Source organism: Delphinus delphis, chromosome 5 (genome assembly GCF_949987515.2).
Source record: "Delphinus delphis chromosome 5, mDelDel1.2, whole genome shotgun sequence".
NCBI lineage: Eukaryota > Metazoa > Chordata > Mammalia > Artiodactyla > Delphinidae > Delphinus > Delphinus delphis.
This window is the reverse complement of record NC_082687.1, coordinates 73708653-73732068: the sequence shown is the minus strand read 5'-3', so window position 1 is coordinate 73732068 and position 23416 is coordinate 73708653. Positions and strand designations below refer to the sequence as shown.

General features: G+C 38.8%; 1 protein-coding gene across 16 annotated transcripts in view; it reads left to right on the top strand.

Moving 5' to 3' along the window:
* The window catches only part of LIMCH1 (LIM and calponin homology domains 1), a 339718-nt gene extending 317025 nt beyond the window's left edge, over window positions 1-22693 (top strand). For 6 of the 16 annotated variants that reach the window (XM_060012645.1, XM_060012643.1, XM_060012644.1 and 3 more), the window contains 8 exons: window positions 2494-2586; window positions 3459-3563; window positions 5265-5392; window positions 7504-7625; window positions 7879-8002; window positions 11714-11822; window positions 14146-14248; window positions 19787-22693. In XM_060012645.1, the coding sequence (XP_059868628.1) occupies window positions 2494-2586; window positions 3459-3563; window positions 5265-5392; window positions 7504-7625; window positions 7879-8002; window positions 11714-11822; window positions 14146-14248; window positions 19787-19812 (810 nt within the window). In that variant the 3' untranslated portion in view covers window positions 19813-22693. Of the gene's footprint in view, window positions 1-2493; window positions 2587-3458; window positions 3564-5264; window positions 5393-7503; window positions 7626-7878; window positions 8003-10232; window positions 10320-11713; window positions 11823-14145; window positions 14249-19786 lie in introns of all 16 variants that reach the window. The other 10 variants (XM_060012642.1, XM_060012640.1, XM_060012636.1 and 7 more) reach the window with 2 other exon arrangements.
* The last annotated feature ends 723 nt before the right edge of the window (window positions 22694-23416 follow it).

Sequence of the window (23416 nt, the reverse complement as noted above, 5' to 3'; positions counted from 1 at the left end):
TCAATTCTAGAAAAATTCTGGGAGTTAACTTATCATGCTCCTACTTGTTTCATCCCAGTTTTGTGGAGCAACAGAGCTTCAAAAAGTAATCTAGTAACCTTAGAAACTAACCTATGCTGAGCATTTGGGGTGTGCCAGAACGGGCATATTTGTAGGTGCTTGACATATTTTATTTAACTTCATTCTCATAAAACTCATCAAAGTATGTCTTATTGATCTCAGTTTGCAATTGAAGAAATTAAGGCTCAAAATAAGTTATATAGGGCTTCCCTGGTGGCGCAGTGGTTGAGAGTCCGCCTGCCGATGCAGGGGACGCAGGTTCGTGCCCCGGTCCGGGAAGATCCCACATGCCGCGGAGCGGCTGGGCCCATGAGCCATGGCCGCTGAGCCTGCGCGTCCGGAGCCTGTGCTCCGCAACAGGAGAGGCCACAACAGTGAGAGGCCCGCGTACCGCAAAAAAAAAAAAAAAAAAAAAAGTTATATAATTGCCCGAGGTCATACCTCTAACAAACGTTGAGCTTCGTTTCAAATCCAAGCTTGGGTGACTCTAAAACTCATCGTCTTTCCCCTATACTCCCAATGGTATTGATTTTACCAAAAGTCATAAAGAAAAAGAATGTTAAATCTCATTTATTTTTGTGACTTTCTGCTGATGTGTAGAAAGCAATGCTTAATGCAAGTTTATTTTACTTTTTTTTCTTATCTTTTTGTTCTAATCCTTTGGCTTAATTCCCAGGGGTGGGGAGCAAAGGTCAGCTAGATAGTTAATTAATTGTAGTGTGGCTCTAGGTCTGCCCATTAAGTTTGACACTTTTCAGAATTACATAGGAATAAACCTTCAATACCAAAATCTAGTTCTTAGTAAGAACTAGGTTCAGCAAAGTCCCAGAGCTGTTGGCACATTTAGGTCCATTGGGAGACCCCAGACCAGCCCTGGTCATCTGCTATTCTGTTGGAAGTCAGATGCCCATTTCACCAGGAGTCAGAAATTCCACAGAGTAAAGAAGATGGCCTGTGTTTCCCATGGTCTTGCTGTGTCTGTTATTCTTTGAAAGGTGGCCGTGGTTTTAGGTGTGGGTTGTGGGCTTAGGGGCAAGGTGTTTATGGGGAAGGAAGGGTGTCGTGTGTGTGTGTGTGTGTGTGTGTGTGTGTGTGGACAGATATACCACATCTTTGGCCCCTGTGTCATCAGTTCATCCTCTTGGTGAGGGAGACATGTGATATAAACTCCTAGAACCAATAAATGTAAGAAGCTTTGTTTGTTTTTCATCTTCTGTAAAGTTTTAAGGTCTGTTTCCTCTATTCTGAAGACCCTTGGAGTCCCTGTCTAAAACTTTACAATATTAGGTTTTATAACAAAATTTTTAGCCGAAGTTTAAAAGCCTACCATGGATTGACCACCAGTGGTTTGGCCAGAGCATTAATAGGAACATTAGGCTCCAGACAATCCCATAAAGCCCTTTTGCTCCTAAGATAATAACATAACAAGTAATACCTGGAGGAATTCTCAGTGTCTTCCCCAAGAAGATGGAAGCACAGACTCATGTTAGCCTCAGAGAGAGGACTGGCAGTAATCAGCCTAAGATATTAGACTGTGCGTAGTATACTCCAGCAATTCCTTTGTCTCTGTCACGTCAGGGATGCCATTCTCAAGGCATCCAGGGGTGTCAGTTCTCATCTTAAGCATTCGTTTTAATTTCCACGTATTCATTTCTTCTAGTCAGCTGTCAGGGACTCCAGTCACATTTTTAAAGCTCTCCTTATCCTTACATCCTTTTCCTATTCAGAGTATTTTTATTTTTTTCTCTGGAAGTGGTGACTAGTGTCCTATTTTTTTCTGAAAACAATAATAGCAATTCTGATATCAAAGCCTTCTAATGGGCTGTTTAAAAGCTACTCTTAATTCAGGAGGACTTAAAGTTAGGAGAATTCCATTTTAGTAGAATGGCCACAAGCAAAGAGTAATTCAGCCACTCAGCTAATTATCGTCCTGCCCACTTTGGACCTTTCTCCATCATCTATCTTGTAAACCTGCGAGGTTTTTTTTTTTTTAATCTTTTATTAAACTCTCCCAGCAGCAACGTATTTCTATTAGTGGAATGGCAAAACTCATCTCTGAAGGGCCCAGTAAAAGCAAACTATTGGTTTAACCTACCTCTGAGGACAAAACCCAAGTTAAGAAAGAGTTTAGAATCTTCCCATCTTTTCTCTTTCCATAAGCAAATGCCTACTCATATATCTGGAGAACAATTCTATGAAACACCCACAGCAGAAAAGATTGTTCTCTGTTGGATTTTTATGTCCGTAACATGTCTGAGTACCACAGAATGGTATTCCCCTTTTGGTGCACGAATGGGTTAGCTTCAGAACCTTACAGCAAGAAGAGAGTCTTGCAACACATTGTACATGATGGTTTAGCGGGGGGGGGGGGGGGAAGTGCCAATGATGTATGCACTGCTCCGTTCAGAACAATCTATGGAAATTCCATAACAGGAGAGATACCGGAAGGAACAGGACAAGCTGAAGGAAGAGTGGGAAAAGGCCCAAAAGGAGGTGGAAGAGGAAGAGCGCAGATACTATGAGGAGGTAGGAAATTCCCCGGAAGGAATTTGACCCTGAAGCCCTGATTCCTCAAAGTCTATCAGCACTTTCTCTGTCTGTGCTGTGTGTACCCATGGGGCATGTCTGATTCTCTTTACTCACAACAGAGCCCTATCAACCTTTCAAAAGAGTCCTATCCTATAGGCTGTAAAAGCTACTACTCTTCCCAGTTTAGCTTGTGGTAAGGGTGTGTTGAGTCATGGTCAAGGGGGAGAATAGAATTGTATCTCTTCTTTAGTCACAAAGGTCAGATTCTTGATTTGTCTTAGATGACATGAAAGTATCAATTTGTTTATCTGTGTGTTTGTTTGAGGCAAGCATGTTTGGTAGTAGTGAATTAATATTAATTTTTATGAGGATAATTTTGATATCAAGGCTAAGTGAATCCTTACTGCTGCATTCACTGTATGGTACTAAAGAGATTTAGAAGGGAGGAGAATTTGGTTTTGTTTGTTTCATTTTTAGATGAACAAACCAGACCACGTTTGAGAATTTGAAACTACACTTTATATATATTATCCAAAATCTGTTTATGATTAATATTGTTGTGAATTTGTTCTTCAACAATAATTTTTGTGCATAATACTTTCCCTAATAGCATTTCTAATTAGGCCTCTTGAATCACACTAATTAACTCGCAAAGACTCTGTTTTTCTAAATTAAATGCTCATTTCTAAATCATTGCCCATAGAGCATGTTATCTGATTTACATGCTTTTTAAAAGTAAGACCTTTTTTATGCCCTGCTTGTTTACACATAATTCTGATGTTTGTCCCTAAATTTCTTTAATGACACTTTTCTCTTGACATATGATTTATCCTTTCTCCCCCTTTCATTAATTCCTGTCCTTCCCCTAGGAGCGCAAAATAATTGAGGACACTGTAGTTCCATTTACTATTTCTTCAAGTTCTGCAGACCAGCTGTCTACATCCTCCTCTGTGACTGAAGGCAGTGGGACAATGGTAAGACCATAGATTAAAAGGAATTCATGCAATAAGAAAACTAAAATAGAAGTACTAAACCACAAGGCCAAGTTTTCCACCAGTTTAAATCCAGGACTAGCTGTTTCTCTAGAATCATGTCAGCTACTACGTGGCCACTGTACCCCATCATACTGTCATTGCCGTGGTGAAACCCTAGAGTCAATCCCTGAGAGCAGTAAACATATTACTGAGGCCAGCCCTGCCCCCACAGGCTGGGAACCAAAGTCTCTGCACTGGTTGGCAAGACCCTGGTTAGTGATGCCACATGCTGGAATGTCTTTCTAACTGCCCATCATTCATTCATTTAGCAGACGTATGTTTCTCTCTGCCAGACCATACATCTCTTTGCACTGGATGTTAGCAGTAGGATGCCAACAATACACTCTCACCGGCCTCCATGAAAGTTTCTTCTGAATCACTCTTAAAATTCCCCATGAATATATATATGTGTGTCTTCAAGGTCTGGAGAGAGTCCAGAAAGACTGGTCAACCTCCATATCCCCCAAATAAGGTCATGGAGGTAGTGGACATTGGTCATACCAACACCTGGATAGTCTATAATCTGCATTTTAGTTTTTGATGGTATAATAACAGAATAAATTCATTTTGCAATAAACATAATATCACTTGGGTATATGTCATATTAGTCATTTCTGTAGTCAATTAATATATGCTGCAATACACTAAAATTTTTAAATTATCCAATTTTAACTTAATACAAATGAAGATTGTACAAAAGTAATTCACCAAATTTGATATTGCATGGTCACTCAGGAAGCTCAGAATATTGCTTATCTTTGCTGTTATATACAAAGATTATCACAAAAGCCAAGTCTTTCATGTCTCTTTCATATATTGCAATGATAATTATGAAAGATTTTCTAGACTCTAAAATAAGTTATTTATGTATCATCATCAAAGGAATTCTACACTGTCCAACAATTTTTCAATATTTACCAGCCATTTTCAAATATCAAAATTTGAAGTGTATTGTTTTTTATTTCTATTTTATTTTTTTAACATCTTTATTGGCGTATAATTGCTTTACAGTGGTGTGTTAGTTTCTGCTTGTTTTTTACTTAAATTTTTAAAATTTAAATTAAAGATTAAAAATTTTTTATACAATTTTTAAATGTTACAGTACATAATCTGCATTTTGAAATAACCCACGGGCACTCAAATGCCACTTGTCCTGAAATAAGCAATCCTATGACTTTGTTTTATTCTGAAAGATGGGTTTTCTAGCCAGTTCCCTTTTATGATAACTTTTGAGAGAGATCCAGGTTACATGTTCATTTCAAATCATTGGAAATCAGTTACTATTCAGTTAATTTTTTTTTTTTTTTGCGGTACGCGGGCCTCTCACTGTTGTGGCCTCTCCCATTGTGGAGCACAGGCTCTGGACGCACAGACTCAGCGGCCATGGCTCACGGGCCCAGCCGCTCCATGGCACGTGGGATCTTCCCGAACCGGGGCACGAACCCGTGTCCCCTGCATTGGCAGGCGGACTCTCAACCACTGCGCCACCAGGGAAGCCCTATTCAGTTAATTTGAACGACTGTTCTTTAAATTGTAGTCAGTGTGATTGAGAAAGTGCTTCAAATATTCCATGGCCAAACATGAGTATTGTCCAGTGTGTTTAAAAATTATATTCAAGATTATCCTTGTTTTCCCCATTAGAATAAGATGGACTTGGAAAACTGTCGAGAGGAAGAACAAAAGACAAGACAGAAGAAACCATTCCAGGGGGATAACAGTGGCTCATTGCTTAAGACTAAGGAAGGTGATCCACTGGAGGAAAAGGGCAGGTATGAGCCGTTCCAGGCTGTCCATCCATATGCGCAAAGCTGGGCTGTGCCCCTTCAATCCCAGGAAGGGCACCCATCACTAATGCAAATCATATTCAGCTTTGAAATTATCATTCCAGTAACACATTATGCATATATTATTGCTTGAAGACATTCTAATGGCTCTCAAGTCAGTGTCCTTATACTATTGAATATAAATAGGTGAAACCTTTTTTTAAATGAGGGGAGACAGTATAGATCACCAAAGGAGCATGTTGTCAATTCAAAGTCCCAAACCTAAATACCACTCACCTGAAATGGTTAATGTATCTGGAGGGATAGAGTTTAAAATGGGGCTGTGGTGTGGTTATAGAGAACAGACTGGTGGTTGCCAAGGGGAAGGCGGTTGGAGGAGGGATGGAGTGGGAAGCTGGGGTTAGCAGATGTAAGCTATTATATAGAGAATGGATACACAACAAGGTCCCACTGTATAGCACAGAGAACCTATGATAAACCATAATGGAAAAGAATATTTTAAAAAAGAATGTATATGTGTGTGTGTGTGTGTGTGTGTGTGTATATATATATATATATATATATACATATAGATGTGTATATATATATAAAACTGAACCACTTTGCTGTAAAACAGAAATTAACACAGCATTGTGAATCAACTATACTTAAATTTAAAAATATATTAAAACTAAAAAAAAAGAAAGAAAAAAATATTGTATCAATACTGATTCATTAACTGTAACCAAAGTACCATACTCACAGAAAACAACAGGGGAAACTGTGTACAGGTAGATGGGAAGTCTCTGTACTATCTTTGCAATTTTTTTTAAATAACTCTAAGACTGGTCCGCAGAAATAAAGTTTATTTAAAAGAAGAAAGAAAAAAAATGAGGCCGTGGTGTCCTACTCACTGTGGACCTGAACTTTGCCATTAGTATCCTCTGACCTGTGAGAAGCCATGTTTACTCTGGGTGATAATATAAAGGATAGCCAACAAACCCGTTGGTCATGGGTAATCCCCCTACCCCACGGGTTCCAGTATGTTCCATGGGAGATCAGAACAGGATACCCAGAAACTCCTGGAGCATTCAGAGCTAGCTCAGACTGGAGCAGAATCTGGTTGTAGGTACGGACTGTAGTGAGTTTATTGATGCGACCCCATGCCTGAGACCTAAAAGGGACCTGCAGAAACCCAAGAGGCTAGCAGTGCTCTGCCACCAGCAAGTTCTTTATGATACAAATGTTGGCCTTTGGGGCTCCGATATATCAGATAGATGTTGGAAAGTGTGCATGCATGTGTGTGTGTACATACACACTTGGATACACACACAGCCTCCTCAGAGGGACCCAAAGACACAAAAGGCTATCTAAGTATCATTTTCAAAGACTGGCCGATTTGAAAGGTTGGCTGGGAGCTGAGCTCTTCTGGTGGGATTTGCACTGAGAATTCTCCTATGCTCATCAGCTAGGAGACTCGGTGAATTGTAAGATATTAGAGCTTGGGACCCATGTCCAGAGCCTGCAGAGCCCTTGGAACAGCACATCTGTTTCCAGTTAACACTATTTAAAGAGACTTTCCAGTTTTTGAAATGAAAGCCACTAGTCAGGAATATTTGAAGGATGCTAATAAGCATTTTCCATGAATTACTGCTCGTTCTCCAGACAGTCCCTGTTGTCACCAGAAACCTTTAAAAAATCTCCTCCGTCTCTCCTTTCTTTGCACATAGAAGCTACTAAAGGACCAGTGAATTACCATAGGCTGCCGAAGCCCCCTGTGGCCCAAATATTTTCCACAATAAGTCCTCTCTTGTGAAAATCTGGGAGATTGCATTTAGTTCTGGCACCCCCTGAAATGCTTAGAATGAAGAATTTTGTGGACAAGGAGGTAGAGAGGACATCAGAAATGATGGTTTGTTAAACTGCTGGGTAATGAACATGCGTAGCATTGAACAGTATTCTAAATCCATTTTAAATCTAGTTTAACATAAAAAGAATAAATATTTATTTAGCCCCATTTCTTTTTTCATATCGTAATCGGTCCTGAGGGCTAAGATCAATAATTTTCGTTCAGTTGCTTTTATTCCTGTTCTGAAATATATTTGTTATTTTAACAGCCTAACTCAAGGAGTCTTGACTCATTCTGAGAACCCTGCATTGAAAGGAATATATCAGGACCTCCAGCTGGATTCAGAAGCTGGGGCCTCACCCTGTGGGATGAACCCACAGCTAGCTCAGGGTAAGAATGGAGAAAACCAACCCCCGTGTTTCAATTAGTGTAAGACCCCTTCCCCACCCCATCATCCAGACAGATATGACCTCTGCTGGCTGCAAGCTTCTCTTCCAGCTTATGCTAAACAGCACAGTCCGGAGGCCCCATGAAATCACTGTGAGACCTCAGCAGGCATTAGCACTTTAGAGAAATGTGATTACTAAGCACTAAGGCGGCAGCTTTACTGAGCACTAAGTGTATGTTCTTTACTTGGCCTCAGATCCATCCCGGAATCAGCAGGTATCAAACCCACCAATGCACATTTTAGAAGATGTGAAGCCAAAAACCCTCCCATTGGACAAAAGCATTAATCATCAGATTGAGTCTCCGAGTGAAAGGCGGAAGTGAGTAACCCAATAAGATGGGTGTGGAATTTCTTTTTTATTTTAGTTGACTAAGAATGGGGAAAAGTGAAAAAGTGTGAGATGGCTAGATGTTAGCAGCATTTTTGTGCTTTCTCTCCATTGACTGTCATTGACAAGGTAACAAATATTTATGGCAGTTTGCAACAATCTTGCTGGCAAGTAAATATTTAGTCTGAATTTGGCAACTTAAAAGAGACAAAGTATGTTTTTAACCCACAAATCTAAGTATTGGAAAGAATGTGCAGGTCTGTTGTATTAGCAGTTTATTTAAGTGAGTTAAATTGTCTCAGAGCCTATGGACAAATGTTCCTTCAAGGAAAAAATGTTTCCTCTCGTCATCATTCTCTCCCCTTAACTAACTACCCCAGGCTCTGTTCTAATTTTGTAACAATTGTTTTTATAGTAATAATCGCATCATTTTTGAAACATGTCAATAAAATAGGCACTGTGTTGAAGGGTTTACATATATCTTTCTCCTCTTTTCATATATTAACTCACTGAACTCTCCCAATAACATTATTGGGTTATTGTTCCCATTTTACAGATGAGGAAATTGAGGCTCAGAGATATTAAATAACTTATCCAAAGTACTTGTCTGGATGAGTGGTAGAGGGTTTCAGAGTAAACCCACAGTTCCATGATAAGATCATATTTGAGCCAGAGGTTCCTTGTGATCAGTTTTAAAAAGATAATATTCATTATACTTTAACCAATCATTCTACCTGGAGCCAGACTACCTGGATTCAAAATATTGCCTCTGACACTTGCCTGCATGGAACTTTGACCAAGATACTTAATCTTTCTCTGTTCCAGTTTCTTCGTGTATAAAATGGGAACAATAGTAGTGCCTACTTCATAGGGTTTTGTGCCTGGCAAGTAATAAGTACTATACATTGTAGACAATGGTGTTGATAATGACAGTGATGGTGATGATGATGATAACTTGTTTTATAAGTTCATCCTTTTATCTTATTTTTCTTGTTACATTTTTTCTCAGTACACTTTTGAACCATTTCCCCCTTTTCTCTTATGTCTATCCAATTTCATTTCTCTATGTCTAGATGACATGGAGAATTAATAGAAGGTTAAAATCACATAGAAGGAGTCGTTATTTTTATTGATCATTGTGGTGATTTTCAACCATTTTTCAAGGTGATGGTCCTTATACTTTAGGATATTCCATGAAAAGCTGATATTTTGGAGAAGACAAGCTCTGTCTGAGGAGGGAGGTTTGCGGGGGCAGGGGCTCAGGGAGTTATTCTGAAAGCAGTTACAAGACAGATGGCCTCACGCTCTGTTCATGTCTATGCTGGCATTTCTCTTTTCCTTGTTCTTTTCTGTGCCTTTCTTTACCAGTGAAATTACCTTTTTTTTTTTTTTTGCGTTACACGGGCCTCTCACTGTTGTGGCCTCTCCCGTTGGGGAGCACAGGCTCCGGACACACAGGCTCAGTGGCCATGGCTCACGGGCCCAGCTGCTCCGCAGCATGTGGGATCCTCCCGGACTGGGGCAGGAACCCGTGTCCCCTGCATCGGCAGGCGGACTCTCAACCACTGCACCACCAGAGAAGCCCCTGAAATTAACTTTTAAAATCAAGAGCCCGGAACTGACAGCTTAATCACAGGCAGGGCTCACGTGTAACCAACAGCACCCGTAAAACCATTCTGGGGGCTTCTGGCTGGGAACCATTCTGCTTTGTAGATGCCCAATCACATAGCAGTCGTTAGATGTTTTGAACATCATCCCTAATCATGTAACGAATTTATGAATAGGGGTGGAAGGCACCTCACTGAAAAATACCTCGTTTAAGCGCTGCCCTTTATTTCTGGGCTCTCTTTAAGAACTTTTCCCTACACCCCTGTTCATCTCTCCCCTCCCACCCTGTCCGTAATTTTTATATCTAACTTGGAGGGCAACTTTAACTAGCAAAGAGCCTGACCAAAATAAAGAATAGAAAACTATTCTGTCTTTCCGTTCAACAATGCCAGCCTGGTTTTGATATCAGACATCCAATGTCTGTACAGTCTGCTAGATGGAAATTTTTTTGTCCTTTGTAAAAAAAAAAAAGTGACCCCTAGGACACACTGTGGTCTTTTATTTGGTTGCCAAGGAAGTGGGGTGTTTTTTTTCCTTGTCTAAAAAGCCTTTCCTTGTGGGATTGGACTTCTCCTTACTTGATGTGATGTTTGGCTCCTTTCCCATGTTACAGGAAAAGCCCTCGCGAGAACTTCCAGGCTGGGCACTTGTCCCCCTGCTCCTCCACCCCTCCTGGCCAGTCACCAAACAGGTACAAGAGGTCAGCAAGCCTTTCTGAGGCTGCTTTGTTTTGGCTAGAGCCTGCTGAGCACATCACAACCAAATTAGTGCTTGCCCGAGGATTGCGAGGGATTTGTCCATCCATGTCTCTTCCTACGCACACACATAGGCGGGAGGAAAGAACACATCCCCATCTGCCTAAAGATTTTATCAGCCCACAGTCGAAAGAGCCAAGTGTGTGACGTTGGCGCGGCTGTGGCCATAGTAGGGCTTTAATTACATTGTGCAGAACCTGCAATCTAATAAGAAAATCCACCAGACAATTGCCGGGCTCCTAAGTCGGCGCCTTTCCCTCCAAGACGGCTCGGACCTTCTAGGCAGGATCCGCTGATGGCTCTTACAGTGAACCAGGCGGGCGCTGAGAAATGAAACTTCATCCTCCCTTTTACTCTACTCGAGCTCTCTAATGATTGCTTCTGGACATTAATTAGGCCCCATGATATTCTTAAAAGCTGCCTGAGCTCCCATTCCCTGGAGAGACAAATGACTGAGTACTCCAAGGTTTTCTTTGATTTAGAAATTTCATTTAACTACTGGATAAGAGGGAAATCCTAATAAATAGAGTTTGCTAAGGGCAACTCTTCCTTTTTTCTCTTGTCTTTCTGTTTCTTCTGTCCCTCTCTTTGCTTCCAAATGATATTGCATATTTTAAAATTTCTTGTGTAATTCCAAGAGCTTTCCCGACAATCGGCATCATTGCAATCCGATCTTAGCTGAGGGAAAGCTGCCTTAGAGCACAGCCATCCTGTCTGAGCCAGGTGGATTGGAAACCCAATGTGAGTTCTTCATACAGGATCACAGAACTTGGTATCAGAGCAGGGATTTGATCCCACATCTGCCTGCTACCTGTTAGGCTGTATCACAATTTCCTCTTTATTTTTAAACAACAACAACAAAAATTTTAATAAGTAAAAAGAAATGCCCTAGTGGGCCAATGAACCAATTATAGAAAAATTTAACACAACATTGAAACCTTAATAAAGCTAAACTTGACTGTCTTTTAGGACGTAAGAAAACATATGATAAATACATTAAATCATCTCAAGGCATCTGATCACTGTGGTTGAATAGACTACAACGCAAACTTCTTATAACAACTAACACACACACCTACACGCACACACACACACACACACACACACACAGAATTCCATGCCACAGTGGAGGCCTATTGTATTTAATCTATCAATTGTCTGCATCTTATACCTAATTCCTACTCATTATCAGTTCAGTAATTGTTTCACTTACGGTATAAACATTTTAAAAACTCATGTTTTATTTATTTATTTTTTTTTGCGTGAGGCTCCATATTAGTGTGTTTGACCAATGATTCTAAACGGAACATTTTATTATGACATATATTTTGCAACTTAGGTCTATAAGTGGGAAGAAGCTGTGCTCTTCATGTGGGCTTCCATTGGGTAAAGGAGCCGCAATGATCATCGAGACCCTCAATCTCTATTTTCACATCCAGTGCTTTAGGGTATGTATTCATCTCTCTTCTGCCTAAGTACAGTCTCATAATGTCTTTTGGCCTCGTTCTGTGCTGAGTGACTACCTCCTGGAAATCCTGACAGCCTTTGCTTGTGAGGGCGCCCTGACTCTAGGTTGTACAGAAGTGTGCGTGGAGTCCATCCTTCAGGATGAAACTCTCCTATCACGCATCCCTCTGGAATGTCGGGTTAGAGGAGGCAAAACATATTTGTGCGACGTGTCTTTATAAAACCGTTTTTCGTTGCTAAAGAGCATATACTTTAGCAGGAAGCTGAGAAAGCCACCCTGGAGGACAATGATGCTTCTGAATCTTTTAAGGCCAGATGGATTTATTTGGAATGTCACATCTTTGATGCTTCTCAAATTCTTGAGACTCAATTCAAAGATTTTGGGTCTTTGACTTAATGGAAGATTGTCAATTAAGTGGTTACAGCTAGTTGCTAACTTGTAGGTCTCCAAACGAGTATGTCTGCAGTCACAGACTGAATATCACTTCCTCTGGGAAGCTGACCTGCTTACCACACTAAGTCAAGTTGCCTTGGTTACAGGTCCTTATAGAACCTTTCGTGGTCCTTATCACTCACTATTGAATTGTTTAATTATCATCTGCTCTCTACAGGCTCCATAAGGGCAGGCACCACGTCTGTCTGGCTCACCACTATATCCTCTGCACCCAGTGAAGATGGTATCAATAAATATTTTTAGATGAATGAATTAATAAATAACTGAAAATGAGGAGGACTAAATTCTAGTCCCAAATCTCCTGCCAACAAGCAGGTGAACGAACCACTTACGCTGATTTATTATAATATTTACAGGTCAGACTATATCAGCATTTCCTTTTTTCACCCATGGACATGTTTCAGATAATATATAATTTTGAAGCCAAACCTCTATCTCTGAAAAAGAATCATTTCTTTCTCTTTATAACCCTAACATGCTTTCTGTGTCCTTCTTGGATTTGTCCCGTTTCTCATTAGTAGCTCCCTCAGCTATAAAGTGAACTTGCATGGGTTTAAAATAACTTCTACTTTACCTATAAGCTAAGAGAAAGTGAGTGAGGTTGTCCCAAAGTTATTAATTTAATAATGTCAGTAATCACTGGAAAGCAAAACTGATGGACAAAATGCAATATGGATACTTAATTAGACTCCATTTATCAATATTCTTATTGTAAAATTGACATAGGTAATGTATATCCTAAATTGTCTGGGAATGTTTGGAGGCTATATGCTTTTTTTTTTTTTTTTTGGCCACGCTGTGTGTCATGTGGGATCTTAGTTCCCCGACCAGGGATCGAACCCCTGCCCCCTGCATTGGAAGCATGGAGTCTTAACCGCTGGACTGCCAGGGAAGTCCCTGGAGGCTTCATACTTTTAAAAAATTCATACTAATACCAAGATAATATGTTCCAACACCACAGTTTATTCTCAGAAACTTTACCAGAACTCAGAATAATCAAGGTGGCAACGAGTCTTTGCAGATTCTCAGCAGATAGGGGACTTGTCTTCTTAGCTGTCAAGGCCTTTATTCTCTCTAGTCACTCACTTCCTGGAGCTGACCTGATGCTTTAAGGTACATCACCGCTTAAATTTATCCCCTACCCTTCTGTGTAGATGCAGCTTGTAACATAATTTGGATGAAACCTCCCTCTACCTGAGATGACCTTAGAGCATCAGTCTGGGGCTGGCCCTTGTTTCTTGGGCTGGGTCAAGATCCCCCTGCAGTAGGCTGGCATGTTCTCTGATTCAGCCAGTACAGTGTACCCCACAGTCTCTTTCTGCTCTCAGGCTGACTTGGTATCACTGCCTTTAACGTGGAAACATAAAGTGGAATAGCTATTTCCCAGTCATTCTGGTCGGGTAGAACTTACCAACAATGCTAAAAAGCATTTGAAGATTATTCAGAGACAAGTTTCAATATATATTGATCATTCCTTGGCCATGTGTTTATTTAAAACCACTAGGATTTAACCTGTTTAAAACGGTTCTTCCATCTTGATTGAGAATCGGTGTGCATAGGCTTTGGGATCAACCTGATACCACTTACCAACTTCACAACCTTGGACGAGTCAGCTAACCTCTCTGAACTGGTGTCCTTCTCTGAAAAATGCCAGGAGTTAGGATAAAATGCTAAAAGTATATTGTTGCTGGAAGTCAAGTCGTGGTGCAGCATCAAATACATAGTAGATAGGCAACAAATGTGGAGGTTGGAGAAGTGATTACTGTACTCTTCATGTGAACAATAACTAAACATTATAAGGAAACAATTCCTTACGCACCTTATAACCTTCTGTTCTTTCTACCCAATAGTGTGGAATTTGTAAAGGACAGCTTGGAGACGCAGTGAGTGGGACGGATGTTAGGATTCGAAATGGTCTTCTAAACTGTAATGACTGCTACATGCGATCCAGAAGTAAGTCCTGAGGGGAAATACCTTGAGATGAATGAGTGCTACCATATATGCCTTTCATAGACTTAGCTTAGGAATTCAGCTACTCTCCATCAGTTGATGTTGATGTTTTCCTTCCTACACTGAAGGAAAGATACATTAGCATCCAGGTAAAAGAAATGATAATGAAATAATCCCGTATTTACCACTTGTTTCTTACTGGAAGTTACTGCTGTAACATGGACTAATTCTTTTCATCCAGAAGTGCATTAATACACCAGCAGGTAAAAATGTAAACCAAGTTTGAGACATTGCCTGAGCTCACCATAGAGATTTCAGTGAGATGCAGGGATGCTATAAAGTCTGAAACTATTTATTTGTTGAGGCATCTCTTTAGAAGACCAGTAGCATTTGGAGGGTGTTTCACATATGAAGAAGAGCTCTCCACTGCTCATCAACTCAAGCACCAACTCCTCAATATCTACATGCCTCCATTCAGGAGTTTCATGGCATAATGTGGGCTTGTTCCCAACTAAATTGAAAATTCTTTGAGAGACAAATGGTGGGTTCTACTTCTCTGTGAATCCCTGCTCCCTCCAAAATACCTTAGTACATACTAATCAGAGAAGCCCCCTTGAGGAGCCTGCCCTCGCATCTCATGTCTGGGTCTCCTGCCGCAGAAAGTTAATGTTATTTTGGGGGGACCACCAGGGGGTGCTGTTGCCCAGCTGCTGTTTATAAAATCTGAAACTAGCCAGTGGCTAGCCTCTGAATCCTTCCTCACTCTCCATCCTAAGTATAGTCCTTCTGGTGCATGACCTAGACAGCAGGTGATTCTTCTATGCAAATTCGTCCGTCAAAAACTCTTTTTTAAAAAAAAATATGAGCGAAGATCTGGTGTTTGAAATTCAAGAATTTTTTATTATTTCTCAAAGTGAGTGAAGTGGCATTTTTGTTGCTTTTTGTTTGTTTGTTTTGTTTGTTTGTTTGTTTTTGTGGTACGCGGGCCTCTCACTGTTGTGGCCTCTCCCGTTGCGGAGCACAGGCTCCGGACGCGCAGGCTCAGCGGCCATGGCTCACGGGCCCAGCCGCTCTGCGGCATGTGGGATCTTCCCGGACCGGGGCACGAACCCGTGTCCCCTGCATCGGCAGGCGGACTCTCAACCACTGCGCCACCAAGGAAGCCCTGAAGTGGCATTTTTACAGTCTTTTCATGTAGGTTTCTAAATCTGCAAGACTGAAGATTTTAAGAGTAAAAATTGAAATTAAGTTGTTTTATTGCTATAGATTTTGTAAATTCAGAGAAATATTTGCCTATTTTAACAAAATGATGGGAAGTAAAAATTAAACCCAGGTGGTTTTGATCTATGATAAACATTTGACTTGAGGTCAAAATGGTTCCAACTTAGAGCTGCTGCCATCAACCTGGACTATTTTATATGTATTTTATATGTATATACAAAATATTGATATTAATTTTTATACTATGTATTATACATATAAAATATGGGATAATAGTATACCATATATATACCATAAATATATATACAGGTATATACAAATATATATATACATGTATAATATATAATAATTATATTTTACTTAAACTATATTTGTATTTGTTTGTTTTGGTTTTTTGTTTGGGTTTTTTTTCTTCTTTATCCCTCCCGCCCTCCCTATCCCACCCCTCTAGGTGGTCACAAAGCACCGAGCTGATCTCCCTGTGCTATGTGGCTGCTTTGCACTAGCTATCTATTTTATTTATTTATTTATTTATTTTTAATTTATTGGAGTATAGTTGATTTACAATGTTGTGTTAGTTTCATGTGTACAGCAAAGTGAATCAGTTATAGATATACGTGTACCCAACATTTTTGGCAAATTAAAAAAATGATAATGTTAGGAGAAATTGGGAGCTTCCTCTTTTTCTTTTTTTACTTTTGAAGAAGAATATTCTTTGATTTTCTCTTCTTGTGCCAATGCTCTTCTCTTTATTTAATTTTGAATTTTATTTTATTTATTTTTTTATACAGAACGTTCTTATTAGTCATTAAAAAGGAAAACTAAACCCTTTTGTCTCAGGATTCAAAGTGATTTTTTTCCTATCATCTAACATAAATTGGAGTTTTCCCTGCAACCTCAATGACCTGCTGAATGTGAGTCATGGAACCAGAAGAGGGCGCTGTTAGGTTGAGGGCCTCTTGAACCAGATTTGAAAAGTGCTGTAAATCTGAATTTCTTTCATAATTTGAAGTGCTTGAAGAATGCCAGCAGAGAACAAACCTGAACTCACCTCTGGATAACAGTGACCTGCTTTCATCCAGATTTTCATTTTAATTGAGAAGCTGGGTGTTTCGTTGTCATTTCTTTGGAAATTAGCTTTTCAGATCTAGGCCAGCAATTTTTCTGTTGTGTATACAAATATAAAGGCCACTAACTGCTTTTGATTCCAAATCTAAAGACAAGAACCATAGAGTTCCTGTAATTGTCCTGTAAGATGAAAAATAAGGTGATTGGAGGTAGATTAAAGATATGATTTTTTCTTTAATGTTTTTGATGCGATATTTTACTAGGATGTTTTTTAGAATACTAAGGTACTAAGAAGAAAGCAAAAAGGCTCATTATCTCTCTGTCTAGATAACCAATATCAATATTCAAAAGAATAAATAAATAGAAGTTATAAGTAGTAAAAGGTTAGAAAAATTAGATTGTTTAGAAAGATACCAAATTAAAAGTGAACCTCTTCAACCTTAACCACATAATCACTTTCTAATAAGTTCTTGGGGAGAGGGGCAGAATGTATGTTTGTACACACGCACATACGTGCGCACACACACACACACACAGATGCATATGTGTGTGACACATCTACCTGTATTGGTTCTTATTTCACAAAGGTAATGACATAGCCACAGTGGTACTTAGTTTTTGTTGCTGGTGTTTTTCACCTAATGATATATCTTGGGAATTTTTCCATATAGCATTTTCTTTCTCCTCATTCTTTTTAATGGCTCTTTAATAGCTGCATACAATCCCATTGTGTGGACTTAACCATAATTTAAAACTAATGCTCTATGAATGAGTGCTCCAGTTAGTTCTAGTTTTTTAATATTATTTTTTAAATGCTCCAGCGAACATCCTTGTATGTATGTCTTGATGAACATTTGAAAGCATTTTCACAGGGTAGCTTCTGAGCAGTGGTACTGCTGAATAAAAAGGCATGTGCTTTTTAAATTTTCAGGCAACTTGCCTAATTATCTTCCAGAAAAGTGTATGCTCCCTGCAAAGTATATAAGAGAGCCTCTTTCTCTCTCCATGCCTATGTCAGCTCTGGATATCATCAAACTTTTAAAATTTCCACTCTGCTAAGTGGGGAGGAAAAAAAAAAAGAAAAAAAAAACCTCTTTGCTTTGATCCGTAGTCTTTAACTATAAATGAGTTTAAACATCTTTTCATATGTTTGTTCACCATTTATATTTCTTTTTCTATTGACATTTATATTTCTTTATCTTTTGCCCATTGTTCTATTGGCAGTTGATTTTTACGAGTTCTTTGTAAATTAAGGAAAATTTCCCTTTATTTTATATTTGCTGCTTTGGGCAGTTATCATTGGTCTTTCTACTTTGTGATTTTTTTTTCATAGAAAAGGTTTTCATTTTAAATAGTTAAACATATCTCTTTTTTTCCTTTTTGGATTCTGGGTTTTGTGTCCTCGTTAGAAAAACTCTCACTATTCCAAGGGTATAAATAAATTTAGCTGAGATTTCTCCTAGAATTATTTTCTGGGTTTTTTTGGCATGTAAACATGTGATAATCAGAAATGTATTTGGGGACAAGAAATAAGATAAATACTAGCTTTATTTTTTTTCCAATTAGCCAATTGTATGTCTATAACTTAATGAATAATCCCATTTTTTCTTGTTAATTTGAAATACCAGCTTTCTCTTAAACTAAGTTCCCATATATATTTGGGTCTTCTGGATATTTTATTATGTTTTATTAACCTATTTATTCTCTAGTATCAGTTTTAATTATTATAGCTTCATATTATGTTTCAATATTGAAGCAGAGAATGGCTACCTTCTCTCCAATTATTTTTTCCGAGTTTTCCTAACTCTCATGTTTATTTTTCCAGATAAATGTTAATATCATTTTAGGCTAAACTTTAATTAAGTCAACACACGACAGGGAGAATGACCAGTACATCTGAGAATACTGCTCATTTTTCTTGGTGTCATAAGGAAAAACTATATCTTCAGAGTGAATAGATGGAAAGGCTAATAATTGGCTAGAGAAGTACACTTGAATCGATTGAATATACCCCAAATGCATAAAAGAGTCAGAATGGGAAAAATGGCTAAAATTGTTTTTTTCTTTTTTTTTTTTCTTTTGATCTAAGTTGAGAAGAGGGGAGATGGATAGATGTGAAGGGTGGTTTACATCATAAGCATTCTAAGTGAAACAAAATAATTTCATTGTGTAGAATAATAAAACCTGAATATATAAGCCTATTTTCTTTAAGTAAGTAGCCACGTTTAAATGAAATTTTTCTCTTGGAGGGGAAAAAGAGCATAGCGGCATATTAAAATGCAATTCCTAAAAGCAATGTAAACCGTTTTTAAGTTCGTATGTAAATGGGAATAGAAGTGCAAAACAAATTACCTGTCATGGATCAAGCCATCACATGTTTAACTGGTACCATTTGTGCTTGGGTGTTAGATGACCACGTCTTTGTGTCTGTTCCATCATTCACTCTTGTGAGATGCATTTAATGCAAAATCCCTGGGGTCTTTTCCAGTGTTGCGATTGCCTCATCACAACTCTAGTGCCTAAAATGAAGGAGAAACTTTGTGAAGGTTTCAGCAGGAAATATGGGACCCAAACCATCCTTCCTAGATAGGTTTGCCAGATAAAATACAAGATGCCCCGTTAAATGTTTTTGAATTTCAGATAACAGTGAATTTTTTTTAGTATGTGTGTCCCAAACATCACCTGCTCAGGATGTAGCACAAGTATATCCCAAATATCCCATGGGATGTATACTAAAAAATGTATCTGTTGTTTATCTAAAATTCAAATTTTGTTGGGTGTTCTGTATTTTATTTGCTAAATCTAACAATCCTTATATCTAGATCGTATGTCAAATTCCTCCTCTTGCAATGTATTTATTCTTAGAGAAACCACAACCTAGAGAAACTGAAAGAAGAGAGATTATTTTCTTGCTTATTTGCCCCAGAAGACAAGGTAGAAAACTTGGTGGAGATCATTTGGTTTAGGGTGAAATCCAGAGGACTGAATTCAACCAAACTTGACAGGGCACATGAATCACCTTGTTCAGTTCTGGGACGGGGCTCGAAAGTCTGCATTTCTAACAAGCTCCAGGTGATGCCAGTATGGCTGGTCCCTGGACCACACTTTGAGTAGCATAGTGGGACAAGTTTCCCCTCCCTGGAGGGAAGAGACTTCGGCAAAGGGCATTGCTAATTTTGGAAATGTTTAAACATCTGAAGCCAGAATGGTTGACTACTTTAACCAAATGTTGCTCTGTGTTCTTTGTCCCAGGTGCTGGCCAACCCACAACATTGTGACGTGGTTTTCGACCTTCCGGATCACTCACCATTTCCTTACTGAGGGTGTCCCCTGGCAACCGTTTAACAAAACCCTAAGTGCAGGGGCTCTTCAGCATTCATCTAATTTCTGAAAGGCTATTCTAAAAGATGGTATCTGTTCTTTTGTAGCACAGTGTTTGTGTTTTTCCTGCTTTCCTTTTTTTTTTTTTTTTTTTTTGGCATTTGCACAGTATATACAAAAGAATATTGAATTGTAACGATATTGAATAGTTCCAAAAAAAGGTCTTAGCATGGTCAAACAGGCTTACAGTTTAAAATGTGTTATTCTCTTCTTTGGGAGTTAATGAGATAAATGATGCAATAAACCTGGGGTTTTTTTAGCATTTCTAGGAATTAAAAACTTTGTGTTTACAGAATTGAGCTGCAGAAAATGCAGGACATGCCAATTTGAGACATGTGGTCTTCTGAGACAGGAGCATACAGTTAATGCATTTCAGAAACTAAAAATCAGACCATCTAGCTCTGAGCTATAACTTGTTTTTAATGCAAAGATGCTAGTCTGATAATATATACTGTAATCCTGAAACATTTGTGTTACTTACTTTTTGAGGTGGAAGTCATACCAATAAATTATTGCACCGTTAGTGTTAGATTCTGTGTCCTTTGGAAGTTATGCCATTGCTGTAGGCTGACCCATCACATAGAGAGAACCCTTGCTATACGGGCTAGGCTTACACTCTGGGACATTGCCCAAGGGTAGGAAGAAACCAGAGGGACATAATTCAGTCATCATTTCCAAAGTTACTACCAAAATCTGTGAGGAAGTTTAATCTTCCAAAGAGTGGTGGGTCAATGATAGCCAGGAGGGCTTTGTTGCTTGCTTCTCTTCAGGCTCTAGATTCAATAAGAGGCTCAGTGTGGGACATATGGAAGCTCTCATTGAGATCAGCCCATCATTAGGTGTGACCACCGCTCACCCTTGCCTGCAAGTTCTCCTTGGGGGTCTGAAGCCCAGGTGGCTAAAGTAAAGCATTAAGTCCATCTTAATAGAATCTGAATGACATATGATGTGAGAAGCCACTAGCACGTGATCGACAAGAACCTACTGTTCACATCGTGCCCTGTCTACCCTCCTGGATACCTACCTGCTCTCCTCACGCCCTACATCACCAACTCTCTTTACTACCAAGAATACTGGACCTTGCTCATGGAGAAGTTTAGCGAGAAACTCTTGCGGAGAGCTGGTTTATTTTTTGCCCTGTGTGATGAATTTCATCTGGCCAAGAAAGGAATCAAGTTACTAAAAAGCATCACATTTTAGATCTCCAGGCTGTTTTCTTTAAGACTGGGGAAAGGGGGACTATTTATTCTGCCTTAAAATGATGGCAAATAAGTGATGATGACAGATGACATTTTGTGAATGTAGACTCCGGATATACTCCTAATAGGTTAATGTAGTCATAAAAAGAAATCAAGTAGATGTTTTTCTGTTATGTAAGCAATATTTTTTTTTCTGTGTCTTATTGAATATGACTAGCAATTATTTATTTACATGCTAGACGGTTCTCTGCATGCGGGTTCCATGTAAGTACAGAAATTTCCTCAGCCACTGGAGGTATCTTGACCATTTTGTCATTTGGATGAGCTGTTGTTAGATTGAAATTTACACATCATCTCATTTAAAATTGTGCCTTAGAAAATGCAAAGCTGTTACACATAGTCAGTGATGAATTTAGGATGCAGTACATTGAAGAGAGATGAAGTCCCCTCCAAGTTCTCAAGACTTCTCGTGGAGGCGTTCGCTGTTTTACGGGAGGAAAAAAATTTAAAAAAAGAAAAAGAAAAATAGAAAAACTAAAAAAAAGTACGTTTTGAACATGTACAGATTAAGTCCAATATTTTGATTAACCACCTGCATGTTTTATTAAATATTTTGATAATGTGGATGTTTACACTTTGCATGATCCTAGCAGAGTACTTTACCACCAGTAATGCACAAACATGTACAATATGATTCTTCATAACCGATTTTTCTAGAATACTTTTTACATGTGGAACTCCATCTGTTCTGTAAGGATTCTATGAATATTGCACATTCTCTTCTGGTTTCACAAACTCATTTATACATATTTCTTAGTGAGACTCATTGTACATTGTATTGAAGCTAGAATCAAGAAAACTAAAGCCCCATCTCCAACTGCGAAATGTGCTTTTCCATAATGAACAATAGTCACCAGCACAGAATAATCTCCAACATTTTCTAAATTCTAATTGCCAACTGTTTCTATTTATATTTGATTTATATTTCATTTGGAGTCTGTTACATGGCAGCTCGGGCAGACTAGATCTTGTTTTTTCCAATGCAGCATAATGAGTATGATCTATTTCTTTTCAAATAATCTTTGAGATCCCAGGAAAAAAAAAAAAGTGCTCTGCTCTGTTGAGCTACAATGTAAATGTGTTTGTTTAAAAAACAGATGAGGCAAGTGAGTGATTTATTGTTCCTGAGGAAGTATATCTTTTTTTTTTTTTCTTATACTTCAAAAGCTTGTCCCTTCTCTTTCTTAAGGAAAAAAATGGGTAACTCTTTGTTTTTCACTTGCAAACTTTCATGACATGTGTTCATTCTTTCCGTGTAGTGTTACTAATGCAATACATATTATAGTTATCTATACACAGTGTAAGACTTAACAGGCTGAAATGATCCACCTCATATGTGAGTCCGTCCAAAAGATGTTACTGTTCTGGGTGGGCCAATGTTCTATATCAGTTACACTAACCTTCATTTAAAATATTTATTCTAAAATGCCTCTGAGAAATAGTAAAAAATAAACATAAAAAAGTTGTCTAAAATGCAACAGCTTTTATAGTAAATGTACATTTATAAATAAAATACTCAAATCAACTTCGTATTTCACTGATTTTTTTTGAGGGGTGGGGGGGCCAGTTTTCTTACTTGGGGAAGAGAGAATCAGGCTGTCTCTCTCTTGCAGCTTTTGGTCCAGAGTTACAGGGTCAGTTGATGGCAATTATGCGTATTTGCATATGTATATTGATGCATCTTGAGGTCAGCTATTTAAGGCAAATCAAACTTACCAGCTGACTGTAGGAGTCACCAAGGAATTGCCTGCCACTGAAGGATTCAAACTCGTTGAGATGAGAATCACAATGACCAGGAGAGACCATGCAAATACCAGAGGAAATTGTCTAAAACAACCAAATGATGGTTTACTTCCAGTACTGGCTAGAGAAAACCACGTCAAACCCTTTAAAGCCGCTGTATTCTGCCACTTTTTCCAGTGCTGACCCAATGCTCCCTCTCACTGTATACATACAGTCTGTTCACTGAGGACCTTTCTCTCCATTGTTGAATCTGGGAATATCCTTTGAAAAAGTGGCATCCTGCTGATACTGTATCAGCAAAATACACATGTATCTTGCCTGGCACTGTGTCTCAAATTTGTAGGTGGTTGCAATAGCAATCAAATTCCTTGAAAGTTTCCATCATTTTAAGACGCAATATTCTAATTGCTACTGCAAGTTGTATTCTGCTTCTTTTTTTGCAAAGTTTGGTATGCAGTTAGTAGTTGCTGCTGTTTCCATATAAAAGTGAATTCTTTGC